The following is a 22,095-nucleotide window of genomic DNA, read 5'->3' as shown; positions in this document are numbered from 1 at the left end:
TCAGTTAAGCGTCCGACTCTTGATTTGGGCTCAGGTCATGATCTCACAGCTTGTAAGATTAAGCCCCACATCAGGCTCTGTGCTGATGGCATGGAGCCTGCTTGGGCCTTTTCTTTCTCCATCTCTCTCTGCTCCTTCCCTATTCGTGTTCTCTCTTTCTTTCTCTCTCTCAAAATAAATAAACATTAAAAAAGAGAGAGAGATTTTCTGAAGTTGAGGAAATTCCCCTTTATTCCTAATTTTCTTAGTTTTTAACCTGAATGGGTGTTGAATTTTGTCAAATGCCTTTTCTGTATCAACTGATGTAGTCCCGTGTTTTGTTTTTCTCTTTAGCCTTTAAATATGGTGAATTACATTGATTTTCTACTATTGAACTAGCCTTTGTATTACTGGAATAAACTCCATTTGGCCATGGCATCTAATTCTTTTTTATATATTGCTGTATTCTATTTGCTATTATTTTGCTAAAGATTTTTGTGATTATATTCATCAGGGATATTGGTCTGTAGTTTTCTTTGTTTATACAATCTCTTCCTGGTTTTAATATCAGAGTAATACTAGCTTCATAAACTGAATTGGGAAGTGTTCCTTTCAATTTTCTGAAAAAGATTGTGTAGAATTAGTGTTATTTCTTCTTTAAACATTTGATAGAATTCCCCAGTGAGACAATCTTGCCCTAAAATCCTTTTTCTTGGGAGTTTTAAAATAGTAAGTTTAATTTCCTTAACAGTTCATAGGGTTAAATTAGTTCATATTGCATGAGTTGTAATACTTTTTTTGAGGAATTGTCCCATTTTAACTACACTGCCAAATGTATGTCTATACAGTTGTTTACAGTATTACTCTATCTTTATATAGTTATGTCTGCAAGGTCTATAGTAATATTTGTTGTTTCACTCCTGATATTGGTAATTTGTGTTTCTCTTTGTTAGTCTTTTTAAAGGTTTGTAATTTTACCGATCTTTTCAAAGAAACAGGCCTTTGTTTCATTGGTTTGTTCCACTATTGTTTTTTTTTATTTTTTAATGTTTTTCTTTATTTTTGAGAGAGAGAGAGACAGAGCATGAGCAGGGGAGGGTTAGACAGAGAGGGAGACACAGAATCTGAAGCAGGCTCCAGGCTCCAAGCTGTAAGTGCAGAGCCCAATGCGGGGCTCAAACTCACAGACTGCAAGATCATGACCTGAGCTGAAGTTGGATGCTCAACCTACTGAGCCACTCAGGTGCCCCAGTTCCACTGTTCTTCTATTTTCAATTTCGTGGATTTCTGCTCCTACCTATATTATTTCTTCTGTTTGCTTTGGGCTCATTTTACTCTTTTCCACCCCTGGATTATCAAGGTGGGAACCTTGATTATCTTTCTAATAATGTATGCTTTTAGTGCTAAAAATTTCCCTGTCAGCATTGCTTTAGCTATGTCCCACAAATTTGGATATATTTATTGTATTTCAATTTTCATTACATTCAATGTAATTTTTTTTTAAGTTTTTTTTTTTTTAAGTTTTTTTTAACATTTATTTATTTTTGAGACAGGAAGAGACAGCTCATGAATGGGGGAGGGTCAGAGAGAGGGAGACACAGAATCTGAAACAGGCTCCAGGCTCTGAGCTGTCAGCACAGAGCCCGATGCGGGGCTCGAACTCATGGACCGTGAGATCATGACCCGAGCCGAAGTCGGCCGCTTAACCGACTGAGCCACTCAGGCGCCCCATTCAATGTAATTTTTTATTTCCCTTGTGACTTCTCTTTGACCAATGGATTATTTGTAGGTACACTGTTTAGTTTCTGAATATTTGGAGATTTTCCTGTTACTGATTTCTAGTTTGATTTTGTTGTGGCCAGAGAACACTCATATATTATTTCAATTCTTCTTTTTTTTAATTTTTAAAAATGTTTTTATTTATTTGTGGGGGGGGGGCAGAGGCAGAGAGAGAGGGAGACACAAAATTCAAAGCAGGCTCCAGGCTCTGTGCTGTCAACACAGAGCTGGAAGCGGGGCTCAAATCCACAAACTGTGAGATCATGACATGAGCCCAAATCCGAGGTTTAACCGACTGGGCCACCCAGGCACTCTGATTTCAATTCTTCTAAATTTGTCAAAATTTACTTTATGGCCCAAGATAGAGCCTATGTATGTTCCATGAACACTTGAAAATGTGTATTTTCTTGGGTGGAATATTCTATAAATGTCAGTTAGATCCTATTGGTTCACAGTGTTAAGTCCTTCTGTATACTTGTAAGATTTTCTGTCTTGTTTTACCAGTTGTTGAAAGGGGTGTTGAAGTCTCCAACTGCATTGTGGTTTGGCCTAATTTCTTTTTTCTGCTATATCAGTTTTATGTCACATATTTTGTACAATGTTGTTTGGTATATACACATTTACGATTGTTATGTCTTCTTGCTGCAGAGTCATTTATCATTACATAATGTCCTTCCCTGTCTTTGCCAAATTTTCCTCTTAGGTCTACTCTATCTGATATTAACATAGCCACTCCTGGTTTAATTAATTTTTGCATGATAAATCATTTTCACCCTCTTACTTTCAATTTGCCTATACTGCAACATTAAAAAAAATTTTTTTAATATTCATTTACTATTGAGAGGCAGAGAGAGACAGAGTGTGAGTGGGGGAGGGGCAGGGAGAGAGGGAGACACAGAATCCGAAGCAGGCTCCAGGCTCTGAGCTGTCAGCACAGAGCCTGACACGGGGCTCGAACCCACAAACTGCAAGATCATGACCTGAGCCGAAGTAGGACACTTAACAGACTGACCCACCCAGGCGCCCCCCCCATACTGTAACCTTTAAATTGAGTTTCTCATAGACAAAGTAGTCATCTGCTCATCTCTGTTAATTGGTATGTTCAGTTCATTAACATAAAATGTAATTATTGCTATGTTAGGAAGTCAAGTTGCCATTTTTTTTCTTTTCTGATCGCTTCTCCCGATTTTTGCCTGTTTTCTTTTTTGTCCCTTCTACAGGTTAGAATTCTATTTTATCTATAGTGATTTTGAGTTTATATATTTGTATAGCTTCTCAGTTGTTGCTATGTGTATTGCATTATAAACGCATTACTCAACATGGTCTACTGGTGTCATTTTACCAGTTCAAGAGAAGTATAGAAACCTCACCTCTCTTTATCCTTCCCCATTTATAATTATCTTAAATATTTCCCCTACATATATTTAGAACATCAGACAGCATTATAACTTTTGCTTCAACCATTAAACACAATTCAGAGAACTGAATTGTGAAAGCTAGTTCAATTTGCACATATTTTGTTCACATGCTCTTTCATCTTTCTTTATGTTCCAAGATTTATCATTTCCTTTCCACTTGAATAACTCCTTTTAACCATTATTTGAGGGTAGGTTGCTGGTGACAAATTCTCTTAGTTTTCCTTCATCTGAGAATGTCCAAATTTCCCCTTTATTCCTGAAGAATATTTTCACTGGGTATACTATTCAGAGTTAACAGTTCTTTTCTTTCAAACCCTAAAAAATACTGTACCACTCCCTACGGCTTCCATGGTTGACAAGAAATCTATTGTCAATCAAATTGTTTTTCCCCCCTTAGGTAAGCTATCATTTTTCTTTTGCCACTTTCAATATTTTTATTATTTTTTTTTTAGTTTTCAGAAGTTTAATTTTTTTTTTCACATTTATCCTCTTCAAGGTTCACTCTATTTCTTATCTCTGACCAAAGTTTGGGAAGTTTTCAGCTGTTTTTCATTAAGTGCTTTCTCGGCTCCTTCTGGGATTTTGATGACACAATATTAGACCTTTTGTTACAGTCCCACAGGTTCCTGAGGGCCTGTCCATTTCTCTCAGTCTATTTTCCCGGTTACTCAAATTGAGTAATTTGTATTGTCCTTTTCTTTCCGCTTTTAGTTATTTATACTTTTCAATTCTAGAATTTCCATTTGATTTCTGTCTCTGGGAAGGTTCCTTATCTGTATATTCATTGAGGCCATACTTTAGTTTCTAATACATATTCTCCTTTCATTGCTTGAATGCACTAATAACAGCTACTCTGAAGTATTTCACAGCTAAATCCAATATCTGTGTCCCGTGGAGTTAATTTCTATTGAGTGTCTTTTACCCTGAGTATAAATTACTGTTTATAATTTCATGTTTTTATAACAGGGTTATAATTTTCTGTTTATTTGTATGTCTGGTAATTTTGGTTAAAAGCTGGTTATTGTGGATAATATGCTGTAGTAAGTTTTCATTCTGTTATATTCTAAAAATTTGTTATTGGTATTGTTATAGCAGGCATTCTGGGGTGGGAGCAGGCCTAAATTGCAAATTTTTTATTTCCTGTGTTGTGCAACAGTAGATGTCTCTGCTTATTTTTTAGCTTATAGCAGCAGCATGCTTTTTTTTTTTTTTTTTTTTTTTTGTAAGCCTGGTCTAGAACATCTCACCTGCACATTTACAGTTTAGTCACTGGCCAAGGATCTAGGCAGAATTTGGCTCAGATTTTGGGGCTCACCTCCTCTACAGTCCTTTTGCTTCTGGGGTTTCCCTTTTAAATTTCCAGCCGCTCTCCACTACCGAACCCTGTCCTCTGACACTTCAGTTGCCATCCAAGCTGGACATAAATTGAGGAATGCACTCAGTCAAAAAGCAAATTTGCACATCTCACACAGTGCACTTCTGTCATTCAGGGGTAGACTCTTCTCTGGACTCTGCCAGTTTTATGTGTTAGGTCCCCCCCCAAGTCTCCTCTATATGCATGTGTATTTTAGCAGTCATGCAAAGGTTTGGGCAGAGTTTATGTTCATATTTTGGTTTCACCCCTCATGGCACTCTCTCACTTCCAGGATTTCTGCTCTTAAATTTCCAGCTGCTTTACCAGCCCTGAACTCTGTCCTCTGTCTATTTTGAGCCAGTATGGCTGTGGTTTTTTGCCTTTGGAACTGGTGGATGCTGTGGGGCTGGGAAAGACTTTCAGGCAAAGACCACAAAATCATAATTTTTATCCATTGCAGTTGAAGTATTTTAAGGGTAAATTCTCCTCTAGTTTTTGCCTGCTTTTCTTCACTTTTCAGTGTCTTCAAATAGTTGTTCTTTGGTTTATATTTTGTTCAGATTTTATAGTTGTTAATTTTGTTATATTTTATAGTGGAATAACCAGCCTGACAAATTAAGTTGAACTCTGGAAGCAGGACTCACACATATATATTTAAGAGAACACTTATAAGAAAATTCTTTACTCATTATTTTGTGGTCACAAGGATTTGCATAATCTAAATGTCCTTAACTAGGGAAATGGATATGTTAAATGTTCTAAACAGACACTCTGGAACACTAAACAGACATCAGAGGCAAATAAGCCTAGATCCTAGGGGTGCAGTACTGAATAAAACAGATCGAGTCCTTGCTGTCTTGGAACTTACATTCTAGTATCAAGAAATACACACTAATCATATAAACAAATAAATATACAATTTAAAAGGTGATAAGTTCCTTGAAGAAAAACTAAGTGTGGTATGGCAGTAAAGAGGGGGACTATAAAAACTGACTTTTCAACAGAGATTTGAATGAAGTGCCTAAGTGAGCCAGGTAGATATCATGGAAATAACATTCCACATAGATGCACAATGACCCGGAGGCAGGGAGGCATGCTGAGAATATTCAAGAAATAGCAAGATAGACGGTATTTCTGAAAAGACATGAGTAAAGGGAGTGAATGTTAGATAACTGGAATCCAGAAAACACAGGGCCTCTTAGGAAACAGTAAGAATTCTGGACTATGTTATGAGTGAGATGGGAAGCCATTAGAGCATTTGAAGAGGAGGAAGAGTGAGCCAAAGGTACATATAGCAACATGCACAGCACTTAAAAGCATTGTGGTGAGAAAAGATTTATAGGAAAATATCATTTATGTTCACTCATGAGCATAGCTGCAAAAGTCCTAGACAAAATATTACCAAAATGATTTTAGCAATGTATAAAGAGAATAATAATCAACTAAGGTGATTTTATTCTAAAAATTCAAGGTTGATTTCACACATGAAAATGAATCTATTACTTGCTACACTGAACAAAATTAAATATATATATATGATCATCTCAATTCAGCAGTATTTGACAAAATTCGAAGTCCAATTCATGATAAAAATAATAGCAAACAGAAAAGCACATCATGAATCTGATAACCACTAATCAGAACCTCAATGCAAATATCATACCCAATGATGAAATACTGAAAGCTTTTCTTTCAAGTTTAAGAATGAGATAAGGACTTCCACCAACATCACTTCCCCTGAACATAGTAAGAGACCTTCTGGGTTGTTCACAGCATTATTTGCAGGGACCACAAGCTGGATGTTAGGCAGTTCACCAACCTTGTTTGTCTTCCCCCTGAGCACACAATAGGAGTACACTTTCTCACCAACTACAGAGTTCTACATGGAGAACTCTACAAGGAGACTTGTTTTGGCCAATTACATAGGGGCAAAAAGGGCTGAAACTTTGGGTGCCAGGGAGTGATTTCCCTCGTTCCCTTTTCTTTCCTAGTGATTTTGGAAGCGTGCATTGCATTAGCTAGGGTTCCTGAGTGACTATGAACAGTCCCTGCCTCTAGCAATAGTAAGAAATGATCTTCTGTGGAGTTAAGACATTAACATTCTGGATTTTAATTTCCTGCAGCATGGCACAGCCCATTCTGATTAATATACAACTCAAATTTACCTAAACAATTGAATTAATCAATCATAGTTTACAATCGTAACTTACTTACAGAACAGGATACTTCTATAGTAATAACAGTGAATGAAATTCATTTGTACTCAACAACATGGATGAGTCCCATAAACTTAATGTTGAGTGAAAAAGCCAGACACATGAAAATACGTACTATTTAGGTGTACACGCTTTAAAAAGGGTCTGAGCACCCAATTCCACCATGGGAGAAGGCCCCCACACCAATAAACAATTCTCTGAGACACCAGCAGGGTGTTCTACAACTCATCTTAATTCTGACACTAACTGTCCTGAGACAGCATTAGATTCCACAGGCTCAGCGCTCAGTCCTACATGACTGCTCTCCTCCCGCACTTCAAATGCTAGTCCCAAGTCCAAGTTGTCACAGAGCTTGGAAAAAGTTTATTTACATTTGCCGGCTTATTATAAAAGGACATAGTAAAGAATACAGCTGACCATCCAGGTGGAAAAGATGCACAGGGCAACCCCTCAATCCTAGGTGATTTGGGGGCATTCCAAAAGTCATCTCATTAACCTAACAAAAGACCGGTTCCAGCTCTCATCACTTAGGAAACCCCAAGGGTTTTAGAAGCTCTGTGCTAGAAATGGGAGGACCAAATATGTATTCTTTATTATAAATCACAGTATCACAATGCTTAACCAGGAAGACCACAAAGGAATGCAAGGAAATTGTCATGAGAGTCAGGATGGTGGTAACTTTGTATGGTTGAGAGAAACAAGTGGTTGATGTTTGGGAGGTAGCATAAAAGGTTTTTGGGTGCGGAGGCTTTCTCAATTTGGATGGTGGTTGCAATGGGGCTGGCCTATGATAAAACCATGGGTCAAACATTTTGGTTTCATTTACTTTTCCATATGGGTATGTGTTTTGCTTACTTTTCCGATGTGTTCAACTAAGAATAATTTTAAAAAAGATCAATAGTTGCTGTAACAACAAACCCTCAAGTGTGTAATGGTTCATCTATAAAGAAAATGACTTCTCACTCAGGTGAAGTCCCAAACAGGTGGCTCTCCTCCAAGTGTTGTTCAGGGATCTATGTTCCCTCCATCTTTTGGCTCCATCATGTTTGACATGTACCTTTCAAGGACATATGGGCAAATGCATCAAGTTGGCCAAAGTGGATTGACATGGGGACTAATGTGTAGCAAAATATAAGGACCCAAATATGCAAGTAGCATACCTTAGTTCCACTACCACCCAACTGGCCAAATTCAATCACGTAGCCACACGAAAGTATAAGGGGAGCTGGAAAACAGAGTCCAGCTAATTTCCCAGGAAGAAGAAAATGGGTGTGAGGAACAGCTGCCAAGTCCCTGCCACAACATATATACACCAAACCATGCATGTTGCTAACATACGTATCTAGGGACACACAACAAACATATTGTGGGAGTGAGGAAAAAAGAGCAAATAAGTAATAAAGGAAACAAATAACAGGAGAGAGGGCTTTCATGGGCCAATCCTAAAACAGGGCCACAAATTTAGGAGGATTAACTCAATTCCCAGCATCAACCTATGTGGCAACAAAAAAACACAAAAAAAGTCCAGCAGCCATGGTGCCAGCAGTGCCATCCTAACCAGACTCTCTGAAGTGTGACTTAGGTTTTGCAGTTGGTCCGTGTTTGTTTTCTAAGCCTCACTCCCTGGACTTCTCACGAGTTCTGTGAATTACTTAACTGATATCCTCCCAGTACATTTTTTTCTTAACCACACTTTCTTATAGTGTCACAGAGTAAGTTGTATTTTGCCTGTTGAACCTCCGTCCCATGTTGAACTTGAGCCATTACAGTGGGAATCCTTACTTTGTCCTTGGCCTCAAGGGGAATGCTGCTGCAGAAAGCCCAACATCTAGACAAACCTGCTCTCCAGCAGCAACAGCCAAGCAGCAGGAAGATGCCCCTCGCCTCCCAAACCTCAGATGAGCGCATCTAATTGGTGGAACATAGTTTTTACTCAGAACCCCAGCTCCAGGGATTTTAATTTCTCCAGGTAGCAAAGAATTTGAAGCAACCAAGTGAATGGATACGTTTATTCTGGTGGATGTATACCCTGAACACTCCACGGTGACCCACAGCTGACAGAAGCAACAAAGTATGCATAAGAGCAGCTAGTGGAGTGTATCCCTTATTTACCTATTTTCTTAGGGCTCCTGGCCTCTACAGATCTCCCTCCACCCCCCACTCCCCACCCCCTTACACACACTCTTTGTGTTGCTGCAGCTGGGAGTCTGCAAACTCTATTTCCCAGAATCTACTGCCAGCTGGTTCCATTAGTTCCTGTCAATGGGATGTCCTAAAGGGAACCTGAAAGTGAGAGGGGAGGAAGGCCCTTTGTCCCTGTTTTCCAGCTGCTGTCTCATTACTTCAGCTGCAGGCAGCTGGCTCCAGCTATTAGCTGCTTCTGCACTCAGCAGCAGCTTTGCCGCATTTGTCAGATTGTAGAAGCAGACAGGCAGTCACTCCCTTCCTCAGAGGTCCAAGCACTAGGTATGTAGAAGGAGCTTCCCCCACAAAGATGTGAGTATCAGTCAAAAGGGGGTCTTTCTCTGAGCTCCTAATTTCTGGTGATTACACCACTTCTTCCTGTTTGTTTTCCCAGGACTTGGGATGCTCTTGGAATTCTCCAGTTAATTTTTGAATTACATCAGCAACTTCGACCTATTCTTTCATCCTTCCAACACTTGGAATCAATTCTCAATAAATGCCCTTTACTTGAAATGCTTTGCATTTTCCCAACAGGGCTCCGATTGATACGTGAATGGATACTAAAAACAGAGCTGAGGGAGGGAGGGAAAGTAAGAATACATTGTCAGTAATACTCTATATAAATAAAGCAGTTCACGTTTTCTTTTTTTTTTTAATTTTTTAACGTTTTTTTAATTTATTTTTGAGACAGAGAGAGACAGAGCATGAGTGGGGGAGGGTAAGAGAGAGAGAGGGAGACACAGAATCCGAAACAGGCTCCAGGCTCTGCACTGTCAGCACAGAGCCCGACGCGGGGCTCGAACTCACAGACCGTGAGATCATGACCTGAGCCGAAGTTGGACACTCAACCGACTGAGCCACCCAGGCGCCCCGCAGTTCACGTTTTCTAAGAATATGTACATAAGAAAGAGGATGTTAAATGAATTTTTCAGTCGTCTAAAACCTTTGGATAATACACCAAGACTGAAGACCATAGGTAATAGGCACTGACACATTCTAAATAAAGATGCTGGATACATCCACATAGGATTTATTCTAAGAAAATAAAGCTGATCCAGAGACCATCAAACTTTCTACTGTATATGAAGTGAGAAATGAAAGATGCATTGATGGGAATTTTTTTAGGAATAGAGAACTTTTCCCCCCGAAAGGCATCCTAAATCAAGTGAGGAGGGCTCTAATAGAACCATTTATAGTAGTTCTGTGTCTCCACGAGAGGGACAAGCTTAACATTCATTCAGATTACATTCTCGAGCTAGAGGCTTGCCACACTCAGGAACTTAATAGAGCCATCTGTATATGGCCACTGAGGTGGGGCCTGGGGCAGAGGCCTCTTGGGAGTTAATACAACCTGAATCACTTATGAGGGTTTGCAGCCATATGCATATAGAGATTGGTGCTTCTCACATGGAGAAGTCAGTCAGGCTGGCTGAGGCAAGCAAGGGGAGAGGGGTCAGCTGCTGACTGCCAGTGTTGGTGGGAAAAATATGCATGAGTTTCTGGTGGGCTCCCTGAAAGGGAACTAATCTTGAAGTGTTTGTTGGAAACTGTCCCAGGTCCCCTCCCTCTGTGCCAGGGATAGGGATGTTAGCATTAGGAAGCTATGGATTCATGGACAGGGGCAGAAGCTGAAGAGCTGAGGGGGAGTGTGGGCTGTGTATAATAAGCAGCAAAGCCAGCCAGTGCACAAGTCCCTACTGGGGGGCTCCAAAGAACCCCAATACCCCACATGAGAGCCAACATTTAAATAAGTGCCTGTCTTAGTAGAGCACACTGATGGTGTTTACCTTTTTCTCCTCTAGTGTGTCCTCCCCATCCCAATCCTAAGTGACAGAGGAGGTAACGAATGACATAAAGACCATGCTTCCCCACCCCACTGGGCTGGAGGAAGAACAGCTTCAAACTGGGTAAGTTGCTAATAGATCACCGAGGTGTGGGAAGGAGTGTGGGAGACAAATATATTTTAAAATGTTAATATTTTAGGGGCACCTGACGGCTCGGTTGGTAGAGCATGTGACTCTTAATCTCAGGGTCTTGAGTTCAAGCTCCACACTGGGTATGAAGCCTACTTAATATAAAATTCAAAAAAATAAAGATAGAAAAGAAAATGTTAATATTTTAAATTGGCCTCAATTATGTTGTAGGGAATAATGAAACATATTTATACCAGAGTATTAATAACATAGAAGGACCCTTGAAGTAAAGCCAAAAAGGTAGGGGCTGTGGCAATCAACAAGACTCCCAAGAAGTGTAACAGTAAGTAGGGTGTCCCCGACTAATCAAGAACACATCATCTTGTAACCATTAGAATCAAGACACCAAGAGCAACAAAGACCTAAAACTTAACATCCTTGAATTCCTAAACCACTGACAGCAGCCATCTACCTTCAGGTTTCTAAGTATAGTAGAAGAAAAAAATCTAATTTGTTTAGGACATTCTTCAGTGGGATTTTTTTTTCTGGTCACAATCAAAATGCAACTGATAAAATGAGTATCTCAACTTCCTCACATGGACGTTTTTTTCTCAATTAAGATTCAAAGTTATAGGATAGGTAGGAGTGTTGACTGGCATCTGGTAAGATAATTACATGTTTGAAGCACCCTGAGGGAAGCAAAAAAAGGTTTTGTGGTCAAGAGCAAGGTGGACAGGATGCCCAGAAAAGATATATTAGCTAGAGTATATAATACTAACTTCTGTAACCTTCCCAAAGCTCAGTAACTTAATGCAATAGAGGTTTATTTTTGTTGAAAAGTCCAATGTGGATGTTCTTGGTCAAACAGATTTCCTCCAAGCAATTGACTCCACAGTCTTTAAAACATATGCTTCAAGCTCACCCAGGAAGGCAGAAGAGGGGATGGGAGAATGTGGAGAAGGCTCATCCACTCTTTAATTGCCTTGGTCTGGTAGTAAAGCATTACTCCTACTTACTTTCCATTGGCGAAGACAATAGCCCTGCCTTGATGCAAGGAGCTGGGAAACATAGTTAACTATGTGTCCATAAAAAGGACATTTTGGTGAGCATCTAGCCAGTTTCTTCCAAAGAAGAAACGGGGATTTGGTGTGAAGATCTGGAAGATGAAAATGAGCTCATCACAAAAAGTACTGTAAAAAGATAGAGCAGCATGTGTAAAGACCCAGCAGGAATGGCTTGGAATGCTAGAGGAATGAAAAGAAAGCTTGCATGGCTGGAGTCTTGTGAGGAAGGAGTGGGTTAAGATGCAGTTGGAGAGCAAGGCCTGAGCAAGATCACACAGGGCCTGGGAGCGAGTCTGTCTTTTGTTCTCAGAGCACTGAGAACCCATTGAAGGATTTTAAGCAGAGAAATGACAATATCTGATTTACATTTTAAAAACATCACTTGGCTGTGTGGGAAACAAATTGCTTTGGGGGCAGGAGTGATGGAATTAGACCAATAAGGCAATTGCTACAGTAGTTGAATATCCTAGAAACAGGTGGCCAGTCTGAGAAGTCATCTGGGAAGGAGGACCACCTGGGGATAAAAAAAAAACACTATTGTGGGTCTCTGTGAAAAGCTGTAAAGGGCTCTGTGCATTTATGTAAATGGCTGAGTGTTTGGAGCTAAGTTGTGTCTCTGCCAAGATCATGTTGTTTCCTTTGGAACCGTGTTCCGTAGGACTGTGTTACAGGAACAAGAGCTGGAGCACACCAAAAACTGCAGCAGCAAGAAACCTCTCAAAGGCATACTGAACAAGCACAAGGCACAGACTGCCATCCAAACCCAAGCTTATTCTTGTCTCTCACCACCCCTCCAAAGCATTTTCATTTGGGGATACTCTTTCCCTGCTGTGGAGGTAAGCTGCAGCAAGCCTGTGACTTTTCAGCTTATTCTTAGTTAACAGTCTTACGCGATCTCAAGCAATTAGAATATCTAACCCTAGGTAACTATAAATAACGTGCACCCACTTGGAGCTTTAACCACCTTCCCCTCCCAGCTCTGCCCCATTTACTATGTCTCAATGAGCCTGAGCTGGGGAGAAGAGGAATAATAGGAATAATCTGTGTGCTCTCTGCTCTTCTCACCTCCTCTTCATCTCAAGCAATTAGGATATCTAACCCTAGGTAACAATAAATAATGTGCACCCACTGGAGCTTTAACCGTCTTCCCCTCCCAGCTCTGCCCCACTTACTATGTCTCAAGGAGGCTGAGTTGGGGAGGTGGAGAATAATCTATGTGCTCTCGGCTCTTCTCACCTCCTCTCTACCTAATAGCTGCAGAGAAGGAAGGGTTGAGAAAGGGGATAAACTTCCTGCTGGACTAGGCGATTCTGTGCCTGAGGGGCTTGGCAGGTATTTACTTATTTATTTATTCAAATTTTTAAATGTTTATTTTTGAGGGAGAAACACACAGAGACAAGCAGGGGAGGGGCAGAGAAAGGGAGACACAGAATCCGAAGCAGGCTCCAGGCTCCGAGCTGTCAGCACAGAGCCTGATGCAAGGCTCAAGCTCATGAATACTGAGATCATGACCTGAGCCGCAGTCAGCCGCTTAACCGACTGAGCCACCCAGCCACCCAGGTGGCTGAGATACCCAGCCACCCAGGTATCTGAGTACCTGGATACTTAAAGGGGATATCCCAGCTGTCCCCTTCACCCTGGAGGGGTCACATATTAGGGGGCGGAGCATTAGTGGGTGGTCCTAGCAACTCCCTCAGCCCACATGGCATACACCTACCTTCTTTGCACTGAGGCCTCCTTGCCTCCTCAAATGGTCCTACTGGACAGGGCCCAAGACCACCCCATGCTTCCCTCTCTCTTGCAAGGTGCACAGGATACACACATGCATCGCTTGCTATGGCAACTTCTGGGAACACAGGCCTGCAAAAGCTGCAGCACTCCCCTGGCCCCACCACTGAAGCAGTCAGTGAGCTCTGCTTGCCCTCTACATTCCCAGGGCAGGAGTCAGACTCCAAGTTCATCATTCCTCAGCAGGCCCAAAGAATAAATACCTCAAGCTTTCTGAATGGTCCCAGTGGAATCCACAGTCAGAGCTGAGGTGAGGGGGCGGGTCCTGACAGTCCAGCTGTGCTGTCTCACAATAAGCTCTCTACACAGCAATCCTGCATGGTCTCTTCCCACACATCCTCTTTCTGACCCTGAACCAAAAGCATGCAGTTAATACCACCAGCAAGCATACTCTATTTCCCCCATTTGTTCATTCCCTCTTACTCTCTTAAGGATATTCATGTTCTCCTCACCTCACAACTCCAACCTGTTCACTGCTATTCTCAACCCTACTTCCTGCTTCACTGTGAAAAACCAAAGCAATCAGAATAGCACTTCTCAAACCCTATCCTGCTCTTCTGAATCAGAAATTGGGGGAGGGCTTGGCAATCTGCATTATACTAAGACTTCCAGGTGATTCTAACAGTGCCTTGGGTGGTACAGCAACTCCTACCACTTATCTCTTACTACTCTTGCCTTTCCTTTAATGTGTTCTCAAATTGTTCCTTAAACTAGTTTATTCTTTGAAGACCTAGCATGCTGTTATTTCTTAAGAAAATATACACTGTTGTCTCTTTTCAGTCTAGGCTTTCAACATTAAACACTGAAGCCCAGGAACTTGGGCTTGCATAAGAGCTTCTCCTGAAGCTGATGATGGAGCTGGGAGGCCCCAGTTCAGGCTCAGGGGAGTCCTGCTTTCAGAATCAGAGCAACTGATGGAGACACTAGTGGGGCTGGGCTGAGTTATGGGAGGCCCAAGGCCTGAATCAGCCCCAAAGATTTACTCAGGTGGATGGAACAGGACTAGGCAAAGGAAGAATCCAAATTCTTTTCTGGGAGAAAAACAGAAAAAGGACAAAGGTGTCCCAGCTGTCCTGCTGAGCATAATGAAAACAGGGAAAATTAACCAAGATCTAGGAATATAAACATTCGGGAAATAATACTGACAGGTAAGCTATTAAAGGTGATGTGTGTCCCACAGTGAGATGACTGCTATTCCAACAATTTCCTTGGATTTTTAAATTTATTTTGAGATAGAGAAAGCACATGCAGAGGGACAGAGAGAGAGGGAGAGGGAGAATCCCAAGAAGGCTTCATGCTGTCAGCACAGAGCCCTACATGGGGCTCAATCTCACAAACCGTGAGATCATGACCTGAGCTAAAATCAAGAGTCAGACACATAGCCAACTGAGCCATCCAAGCGCCCTTCCTTGGATTTGATGGCCTGCCTCCCCTTTACCCCAGGAGGCTCCTGCCCTATGGAGCTTTTATGATCGTCATTTCCCCAGTAATCTGCAGTGAATCCTGACAAGCTGGAGAGGACTATGAGGGTGTCAGCCAGCTCCACTCACCAGCCTCACATCACCCCCACAATGGAAGTCTCTCTAGTAGGCAGTCCAAACCCCCTGGACTTCTGAAATTCATGCCATCTAGCTTCCCTGTCATTTTATCTGCAGATCTCTGGGATCTGCCCCCTCCCTCAAGAGGCTGGCACTTGTTCCATACCAACTTCTACCATCATCCTGGAGAACTTCAAAGTCCATGCAGACAAGACCTCCCCACAATACCAGAGCCTTCAGTCCATTATCTGAGGGGCAACCTGCCTCACATGCCTCTCAGGCACTGACCCATGTGGCTTTGCTTTAGACTCAGCCACCGCCTAAAGGTGCTGGGCCTCGGACATTAATTACTCAAGCATTCCGATTTCTGACCACTGCCTCCCGTCTGCCCAGGTGGCCTGTTTAATGACTCCCAGTGCAACAACCCACTCATGTCTTCACTCTCCTACCTCTTCTACAAAATTCCATAGTCCAGCATAGTAATCAGTTACTTCTGAATAGTGTGAAACGCCTTTGCTTACTTTCAAATTGTTTTTTAAATTGAAAAAAAAAAAAAAAAATTTTTTTTTAAAAAAAAAATTTTTTTTTTCAACGTTTATTTTTGGGACAGAGAGAGACAGAGCATGAACGGGGGAGGGGCAGAGAGAGAGGGAGACACAGAATCGGAAACAGGCTCCAGGCTCTGAGCCATCAGCCCAGAGCCTGACGCGGGGCTCGAACTCCCGGACCGCGAGATCGTGACCTGGCTGAAGTCGGACACTTAACCGACTGCGCCACCCAGGCGCCCCAAAATAATTTTTTTTAATGTTTATTTATTTTTGAGAGAGATATGTGAGCAGGGAGAGAAAGAGAGAGACAGAATCCGAAGCAGGCTCCAGGCTCTGAGTTGTCAGCATAGAGCCTGACGCAGGGCTCAAACTCACAAACCGTGAGATCATGACCTGAGCCAAAGTTGGCCTCAACCAACTGAGCCACCAGGTACCTATTTTTTTTTAATTTTTAAACATTTATTTATTTTTGAGAGTGTGTTTTTTTTTTTTAATTTTTAATGTTTAAGTTTTTTGTATTTTTTTAACATTTACTTATGTTCACTTTCCTTTCATTTCCACTATATGGCAAGGTTCCAACTCTGGATGATCCCTTAGTACTCATTTTTCCCACAGCTACACCTAGACTCCTGAGTAGGCAGAGATAACTACACCACTGGGCTGGCTGGTGGAACCATAAAGTCATGAATAATCCCATATGAACTCACACAGGCCCTCAGTGTTATTCAGTAATCTGTACGCCACTGCAATCTGACTTCACTCTAAATTTTTTTTTAATGTTTGAGAGAGACACAATGGATACGAGCAGGGGAAGGCAGAAGGAGAGGGAGAGAGAGTCCCAAGCGGGCCCTTCACTGTCAGCACAGAGCCTGAAGTGGGGCTCAATCTAACAAACTGTGAGATTATGACCTGAGCCTAAACCAAGAGTCAGACACTTAACTGACTGAGCCACCCAGGCCTCCGATTTTAACAGATCTTGCAACAGCATTTGACAGCTGACAACCTCTCTGTCCCTTCCTTTCGTATTGAAAGCATCCACTCTTCTGGTTTTACTCCTCCATTTCTGGCCTAACCTTCTCATCTTGTCAACCTGCACTCATCCATTTGCCTTTGCCCATCCATTAAATATTCCTCAGTTTTATTCTGAGCCATCTTCTCTTCTCACTACCTTACTCTGGATATCTTACCTATTCCTTTGACTTGAATTACCACCTCTAAACTGCTGATTCCCAAATGCTAGCCAGCTCTCTCCCGGCACTTTTACGTCCCTCTTCCAAATGAACACCTAACAGGTACCTGAAACCCAACATTTTGAATGGCAGCACCAGCTCAACTATTTGCTCAAGCGAGAAACCAGAGACTCAGTTCAGATTCCTCTCTCTCACCAACCTTCAACATTTCCCCTGTTCTGCCTGCTCAAGTTCTCCTATCTGCCTATTTCTTCCATTGTCCCTAGTCCTCAGTGCCTACATCCTGTGCCCCGAACCTGGGTTCTTGCAACACACTACTCTCATCAGTCCCACTCAAATGGATCCTGTCATGCCTTATCACCACCTCAGCAACAAGCTCTGGGAATACAAAAATAAGTATGACTTGAGAAGACTACAGCCTAATGCACAAAGCCACCACAATGCAGTTTAGAGAGCACAGATGAAGAAATTAATTCTGCTTTGGAAAGGGTGGAGTAGGGAACAGCGAGGCTATTTGGAAGGATGAATAAGACTCTGCCAGTCAGACAAGTATTTGGCAGAGAGAAGAGCACATGGGAAGACACTGTGCGGTATGTGTCAAATGGTTCAGAGCCTAGCCTCCAAACATGTCCTCTGGCCGACAGCCTTCCTCAGAGTCTCCATCTCCTCAATGGAGGTACCGACTGGCTCAGAGCAATAGAAGCTGTGTCCCATTGGGCACTCTCTGTTTTTGCTCTTTGAAACAGATAAAGAGGCTATATCTTTATACCTGGATCCACAGCAAATACCCTCTGGGAGAGGCCAAGGGTCTACCATCCCAGTTCATCTTTTTCCAGCGCCAGCCTTCCTTGCCCATAGCCATCCCAAGACATGCTTATCTGGGCCTACTGCAAGGCAGAAACAACAGACAGACCCTTCTGCCAATGGACAGCCCAAACCCCCACCCTACCATGGCACCAACCAGTTGTTATTTATGAAGAGACCCACGTTCCTCACCATCTTCCTCCAAGCACAGCTCAGAATCTTACCAGCAATCCCTAAATACCCTGGGAAGTAAAACCTGTTGAAAGCCCTATCTTGAGCTCTCCCAGAGTCTTCCTCAATCAACAAATTCATTCTTTACTTTTCAACCTCCAACCCTACCTAGGGAAGATTTTTAGAAAATAGTAAGGCTTACAACATATCACAGCCATAGCTACAGTTTATTAAGCGCCTCCTATGTACTCAGCCCTGGCTTTAGATTTCCTCAGCAGATGGAAAATCAGAAGAGAGTAGAGATGCCAGGGCAGAAAGTCCACGTAGCTCCTGAGAGATGGAAAGAGGAGACAAACCCAGAGATGCCTTGCATTCCAAACCACCTAGTTCCCATGACATTTAGAGGATCCCTAATTCCCAAGCACTCTTGTATTTTCACAATAAACTCCTTATTCTTTAGCTAGCCCAAATGACTTTATGATCTTGGAACCAAGAAGCCTTCAACAGAGCAGGGCTGAACCAGGGGGTTTCATCACACTTCGTTCTTTGGATGGAGGAAGGGATGTACCCGTTCTTGGGTCAGAGCCTGGCTGGATACAGTCTTCAGAGTTCTGAGCCTGGAGTTCGAGACTTGCCTCCCTTTCAAGGGGGCCGCAGAGGTCACCTGCGCTTGTAGAGACATGGCTGAAGTTTCAGGCCTGTGAGTTGAGCCTTGGGACCGACCCGAGGAGGCCCAGTCTTTTCAAAGTCAAACAGGAAGAAGTGGCTGTTGGTAAGATCCTAGGGGCAGAAAAGACCTAGTAAGCTCCAAATCCTCACCCCAGTTCTTCAAAATACTTCTGTCCATGTCCCGCCCTCACTTAGAAAGCTTCCAGGGCTCTCTCATGTGTCATGCCTTCAAGAAGCAAATGTCTGTGTCTGTGCCCATAGCCTCCTTCCCGAACACTATTACTCTAAAAAACGACCACATGAGACAAAAATAGGAAGACTTCTTGGGGCCCTCACCTTGGAGATGACTTTGAAGCCCAGTTTGGTCATAGCCCCCAGAAAAGTCCGAACATCTTCAAAACGGCTACTGACTTCAGCCACTTTCAGAAGACCCCTGAGAAGGGTAAAAAGTTCTATGTAAATGCACGGACACAGGCATGTGCACATATATATGCATCCGTGTCCTGAGAGCTCCTACCCTGGCTTCAGCACTCTATTTGCCTCCTCTAGGAAGTCCCTGATGTTGGTTCCCATCAGTGAAAGGCAGAACACAGCCACATCCACAGACTCATCCTCCAGAGGCACCTGTGGAGAGTAGGAGTACTATAAAGAGCACACGATATGGGACTCAGAAATCTAACACTGAGTGCTAGTGCCAGACACCAGGATGGGCAGGCAGGGCGGAGAGAGGGAACATTAGAGATTAGCACACAGAGGCTGGGTCTAGACACAGTTCAGATACAGAGAGGAAGAGGGGTTTACCTGGGCCATGTCACACACAGTGACCCTGGGGTCCAGAGAGGCCAAGTCAAAGCAGTGTACAGGGTTCCGGATACTTGAAGCCAGGCGGCAGTCCCCGCAGCCGAAGTCAGCTACCACCAGGGACGCAGGCCTGGGAGTGAGGGGAGGGATCACTTACTGGTCTAGTCTGAGCCATGACTAACCCACATCGCTTCTCACAGTGCCCAACCCCCATTCACCGCTGGCGAAGATCTCTGGCAATGCGGTCCACTGGCTGCAGTGGCCACTTCTTGACTTGGCTCTGGAAGCCGCGATGGTAGAGGAGAAAGGCCTCAGGGTCTTCCTGGAAGAGACGCTGTGCAGCACTGCTAGGCCCTGAGTATAGCTGTTCGTTGAGGTAACGAAATCGAGCACCATCCAGCCGTTGTGCCATGCGGGCTCGTAGAGCCCCCGCCCGATCCTCATGGCTGTGTGGACTGGGGTCAGGAGGCATCTCTGTCTCCTCTGTGGAGACTGTGGCTGGAGCCTGGTCTGGTGGCTGAGGTGGCCGAAACTTATTCTTATGCCTACGTTTATTCTTTTGTCGGTTCCGCCACTGCTTGCGACTCAAGATGTGGGGGGGGTTGGCAGAAGTGGTCCCAGCGCTTGGCTGGGATAGGTCATTTGTATCTCTACTCTTCCAAGCTTTGGGACCTACAGGGAGGGAGATGGGAAAGCATATTTGGGGTAAGATCCCCTGAATTCAGAGGTTTGGCAATCATCCTGGCCATACCCCTATCCTTGAGAAAGGGACTGTTGCCTGCATGAAAGTACCTCTTATTGCTAATCCCAAACCTAATGGTGGCAGGTAACCTCTGTCATCTATTAGGATACACTGATCCCCCTCCCTGTCCCCCACACATGTACATATCCATTAGTACCTGTTTGGTCATCATTGTCCAGGTGCTGGGCAGGGTTTGAGCGGACCTGTTTCTGGTGTTTCCTCTTCCTTTTCTCTTCTTCAGCAGAGTCACTGGCATTAAAAACCCCTTTGAGGCACTTTTTCTTCCTTTCTACTTCCTTTTCTTCAGAGTCACTGCCAGGTGGGCCCTGTTTCTGACATTTCTTCTTCCTCTTCTTCTCTACTTCAATAGAAACATTGGAAAATGAGGCCTTTTTTGAGTGTTTCTTCTTCCTTTCCACTACCTCCTCCTCAGAGTCACTGCCAGGCAGGCTAGGAGATTGCTGGGGAAGAGCTGCTGCCTCCAGGGCCCATAATGTGGCCAAGAGCTGACGGTGCTTGGAGCCCTGGGGGAAAACAAGGGATGAAAGCAGGGGTGAGGTGAATAGAGGGCAATGGAGAATAAGAAGGGAGAGGTGGAGAGGCATGTGGATTATTCCTAGTCAACTTCACTAGCTTGTCATGAAGCCTGTCAGACCGTGAACAACTTTCAAGTCACCATCTCAATCTTTGGGAGGCTGGAGAGCAGAGAAAGCATCCACCTCACTTTCTTCAAATTGCAGATGAGAAAATGGAGCTCCCCCAGGAATGTGGTAAGGCCACAAGCAACAGTTCCAACCTTCAATGTCAGGCTTTTGCCTCCAGCTGGTTATCTTTCTATAAAAGCTAGGGAGGTTTTTGAAAATGAGTAACAGGATCACACATGTGTATTTAAGATGAGTCTAGCTGTAGATGTAGTGTAGAGAACAAACCTGAAGGCACAAGCTGCCGATGGACGGAGACCAGGGGCATGGATTAAAGCAGTGGAATGAGGGGATGAACAGGAGGGAATAAAGCAGTCCAATTCCATGTTGGAGGTTGAGTGAAAGGTAGGAAGAGCCTGAGGAAGTACAATAGCCTTCACATGTGCAAAGGCTTAAAGGAGGTCTATTGTCTGAGAGGCCTGGACTGAAGTCCTGCTGGGAAGTCCTAGGCGAGGCACTTAGCCTGAAGGTTTTCAGTACCCACTCTGCACCACTTCTTTAGAATGGTAGTGCCAATAATCCTTTATTGTCATTTACTCTTGCTCTTTGCAGTCCAATCTCCACACTGCAACCAATGACTTTCTCAAAATGCAAATCTTAAGAAATCACTCCCCTACTAAATCCATTTCATTGGCCTCTATCCTTAAAATGCGCAAAACTTCTACTCTCCTCTCCAACTTCAAAGGCATACCCTCTTACTCTCTATGCTCCATCCACACGGATCATTGTGTGTGTGACCCTAACTACAGGACATGCTTTCTTGCCTCAGGGCCTTTGCTCGTGCTTTTCCTGTCCAAGAAACCCTCTTCACTTCAGTAACTTCAGTAACTTCACTCAGTCGAATCTTCAGTTGGCCCAGGCGCACTCCCCCCACCCCCGCCCCCCACACACAACGTAGTGTCCCAGCGCTCCGATCCACCAGGGTAAGCTTCTCCTTCTGAAACAGCTCCCAGTGCCCCTGCAGGGTCACTCACCTTGATTTGCGAGGCTGCGGCAGGCCGAGGTCGTGCAGCTACAGGTTCGAGGCCCGTGGCTACTGGGGCCTCCTCGGCCCACTCCGGCTCTTCGAACATGCGGGTCGGGTGGGCGAAGTCGCGAGAGCCAAGCAGCTCTCCACGTGCAGCACTAGTCTCCTGTAAACCGACCGCGCGTAGTCGCCGGAACTGAGCCGGAAACCAAAGAGTGCAAGTCTGGGTGGCTAGAGAGGCCGGCGCGGCGCCGAAAACCATCGAGTTT

The 22,095-nt window shown here is 43.6% G+C and overlaps 1 protein-coding gene across 6 annotated transcripts; it reads right to left on the bottom strand.

Moving 5' to 3' along the window:
- Positions 1 to 5,953: 5,953 nt before the first annotated feature.
- RRP8 (ribosomal RNA processing 8) lies at positions 5,954 to 22,043 on the bottom strand. Of its 6 annotated transcripts, XR_015241040.1 has the most exons (10): positions 21,834 to 22,043; positions 20,316 to 20,682; positions 19,635 to 20,088; positions 19,417 to 19,546; positions 19,133 to 19,239; positions 18,952 to 19,048; positions 18,515 to 18,726; positions 13,899 to 14,045; positions 13,080 to 13,161; positions 5,954 to 12,421 (listed from the first exon to the last, which is right to left on the bottom strand). XR_015241040.1 is itself a non-coding variant. In XM_025929065.2 (7 exons), the coding sequence occupies exons 1-7, from the start codon at positions 21,930 to 21,932 to the stop codon at positions 18,607 to 18,609; spliced, it is 1,374 nt and encodes a 457-aa protein (XP_025784850.1). In that variant the 5' UTR covers positions 21,933 to 22,043; the 3' UTR covers positions 18,155 to 18,606. The 6 variants fall into 6 exon arrangements, 1 of the variants encoding a protein (XP_025784850.1); XR_015241039.1 differs by having other exon boundaries at positions 13,080 to 14,045; XR_015241038.1 differs by having other exon boundaries at positions 5,954 to 13,161.
- Positions 22,044 to 22,095: the final 52 nt, after the last annotated feature.

This window comes from Puma concolor, chromosome D1 (genome assembly GCF_028749965.1).
Source record: "Puma concolor isolate L17-30 chromosome D1, mPumCon1.1.hap2, whole genome shotgun sequence".
NCBI lineage: Eukaryota > Metazoa > Chordata > Mammalia > Carnivora > Felidae > Puma > Puma concolor.
Note: the sequence above shows the minus strand (reverse complement) of the source record. Positions and strands in the feature narration are given on the sequence as shown.

Coding starts and splice junctions, on each gene's coding strand:
- RRP8 (XM_025929065.2), bottom strand. CDS start 21,932: ATGTTCGAAGAGCCGGAGTGGGCCGAGGAGGCCCCAGTAGCCACGGGC. Junction 20,683..21,833: donor CCGCAGCCTCGCAAATCAAG/GTGAGTGACCCT, acceptor GTTTTCCCCCAG/GGCTCCAAGCACCGTCAGCT. Junction 19,240..19,416: donor CTGTGTGTGACATGGCCCAG/GTAAACCCCTCT, acceptor TACTCTCCACAG/GTGCCTCTGGAGGATGAGTC.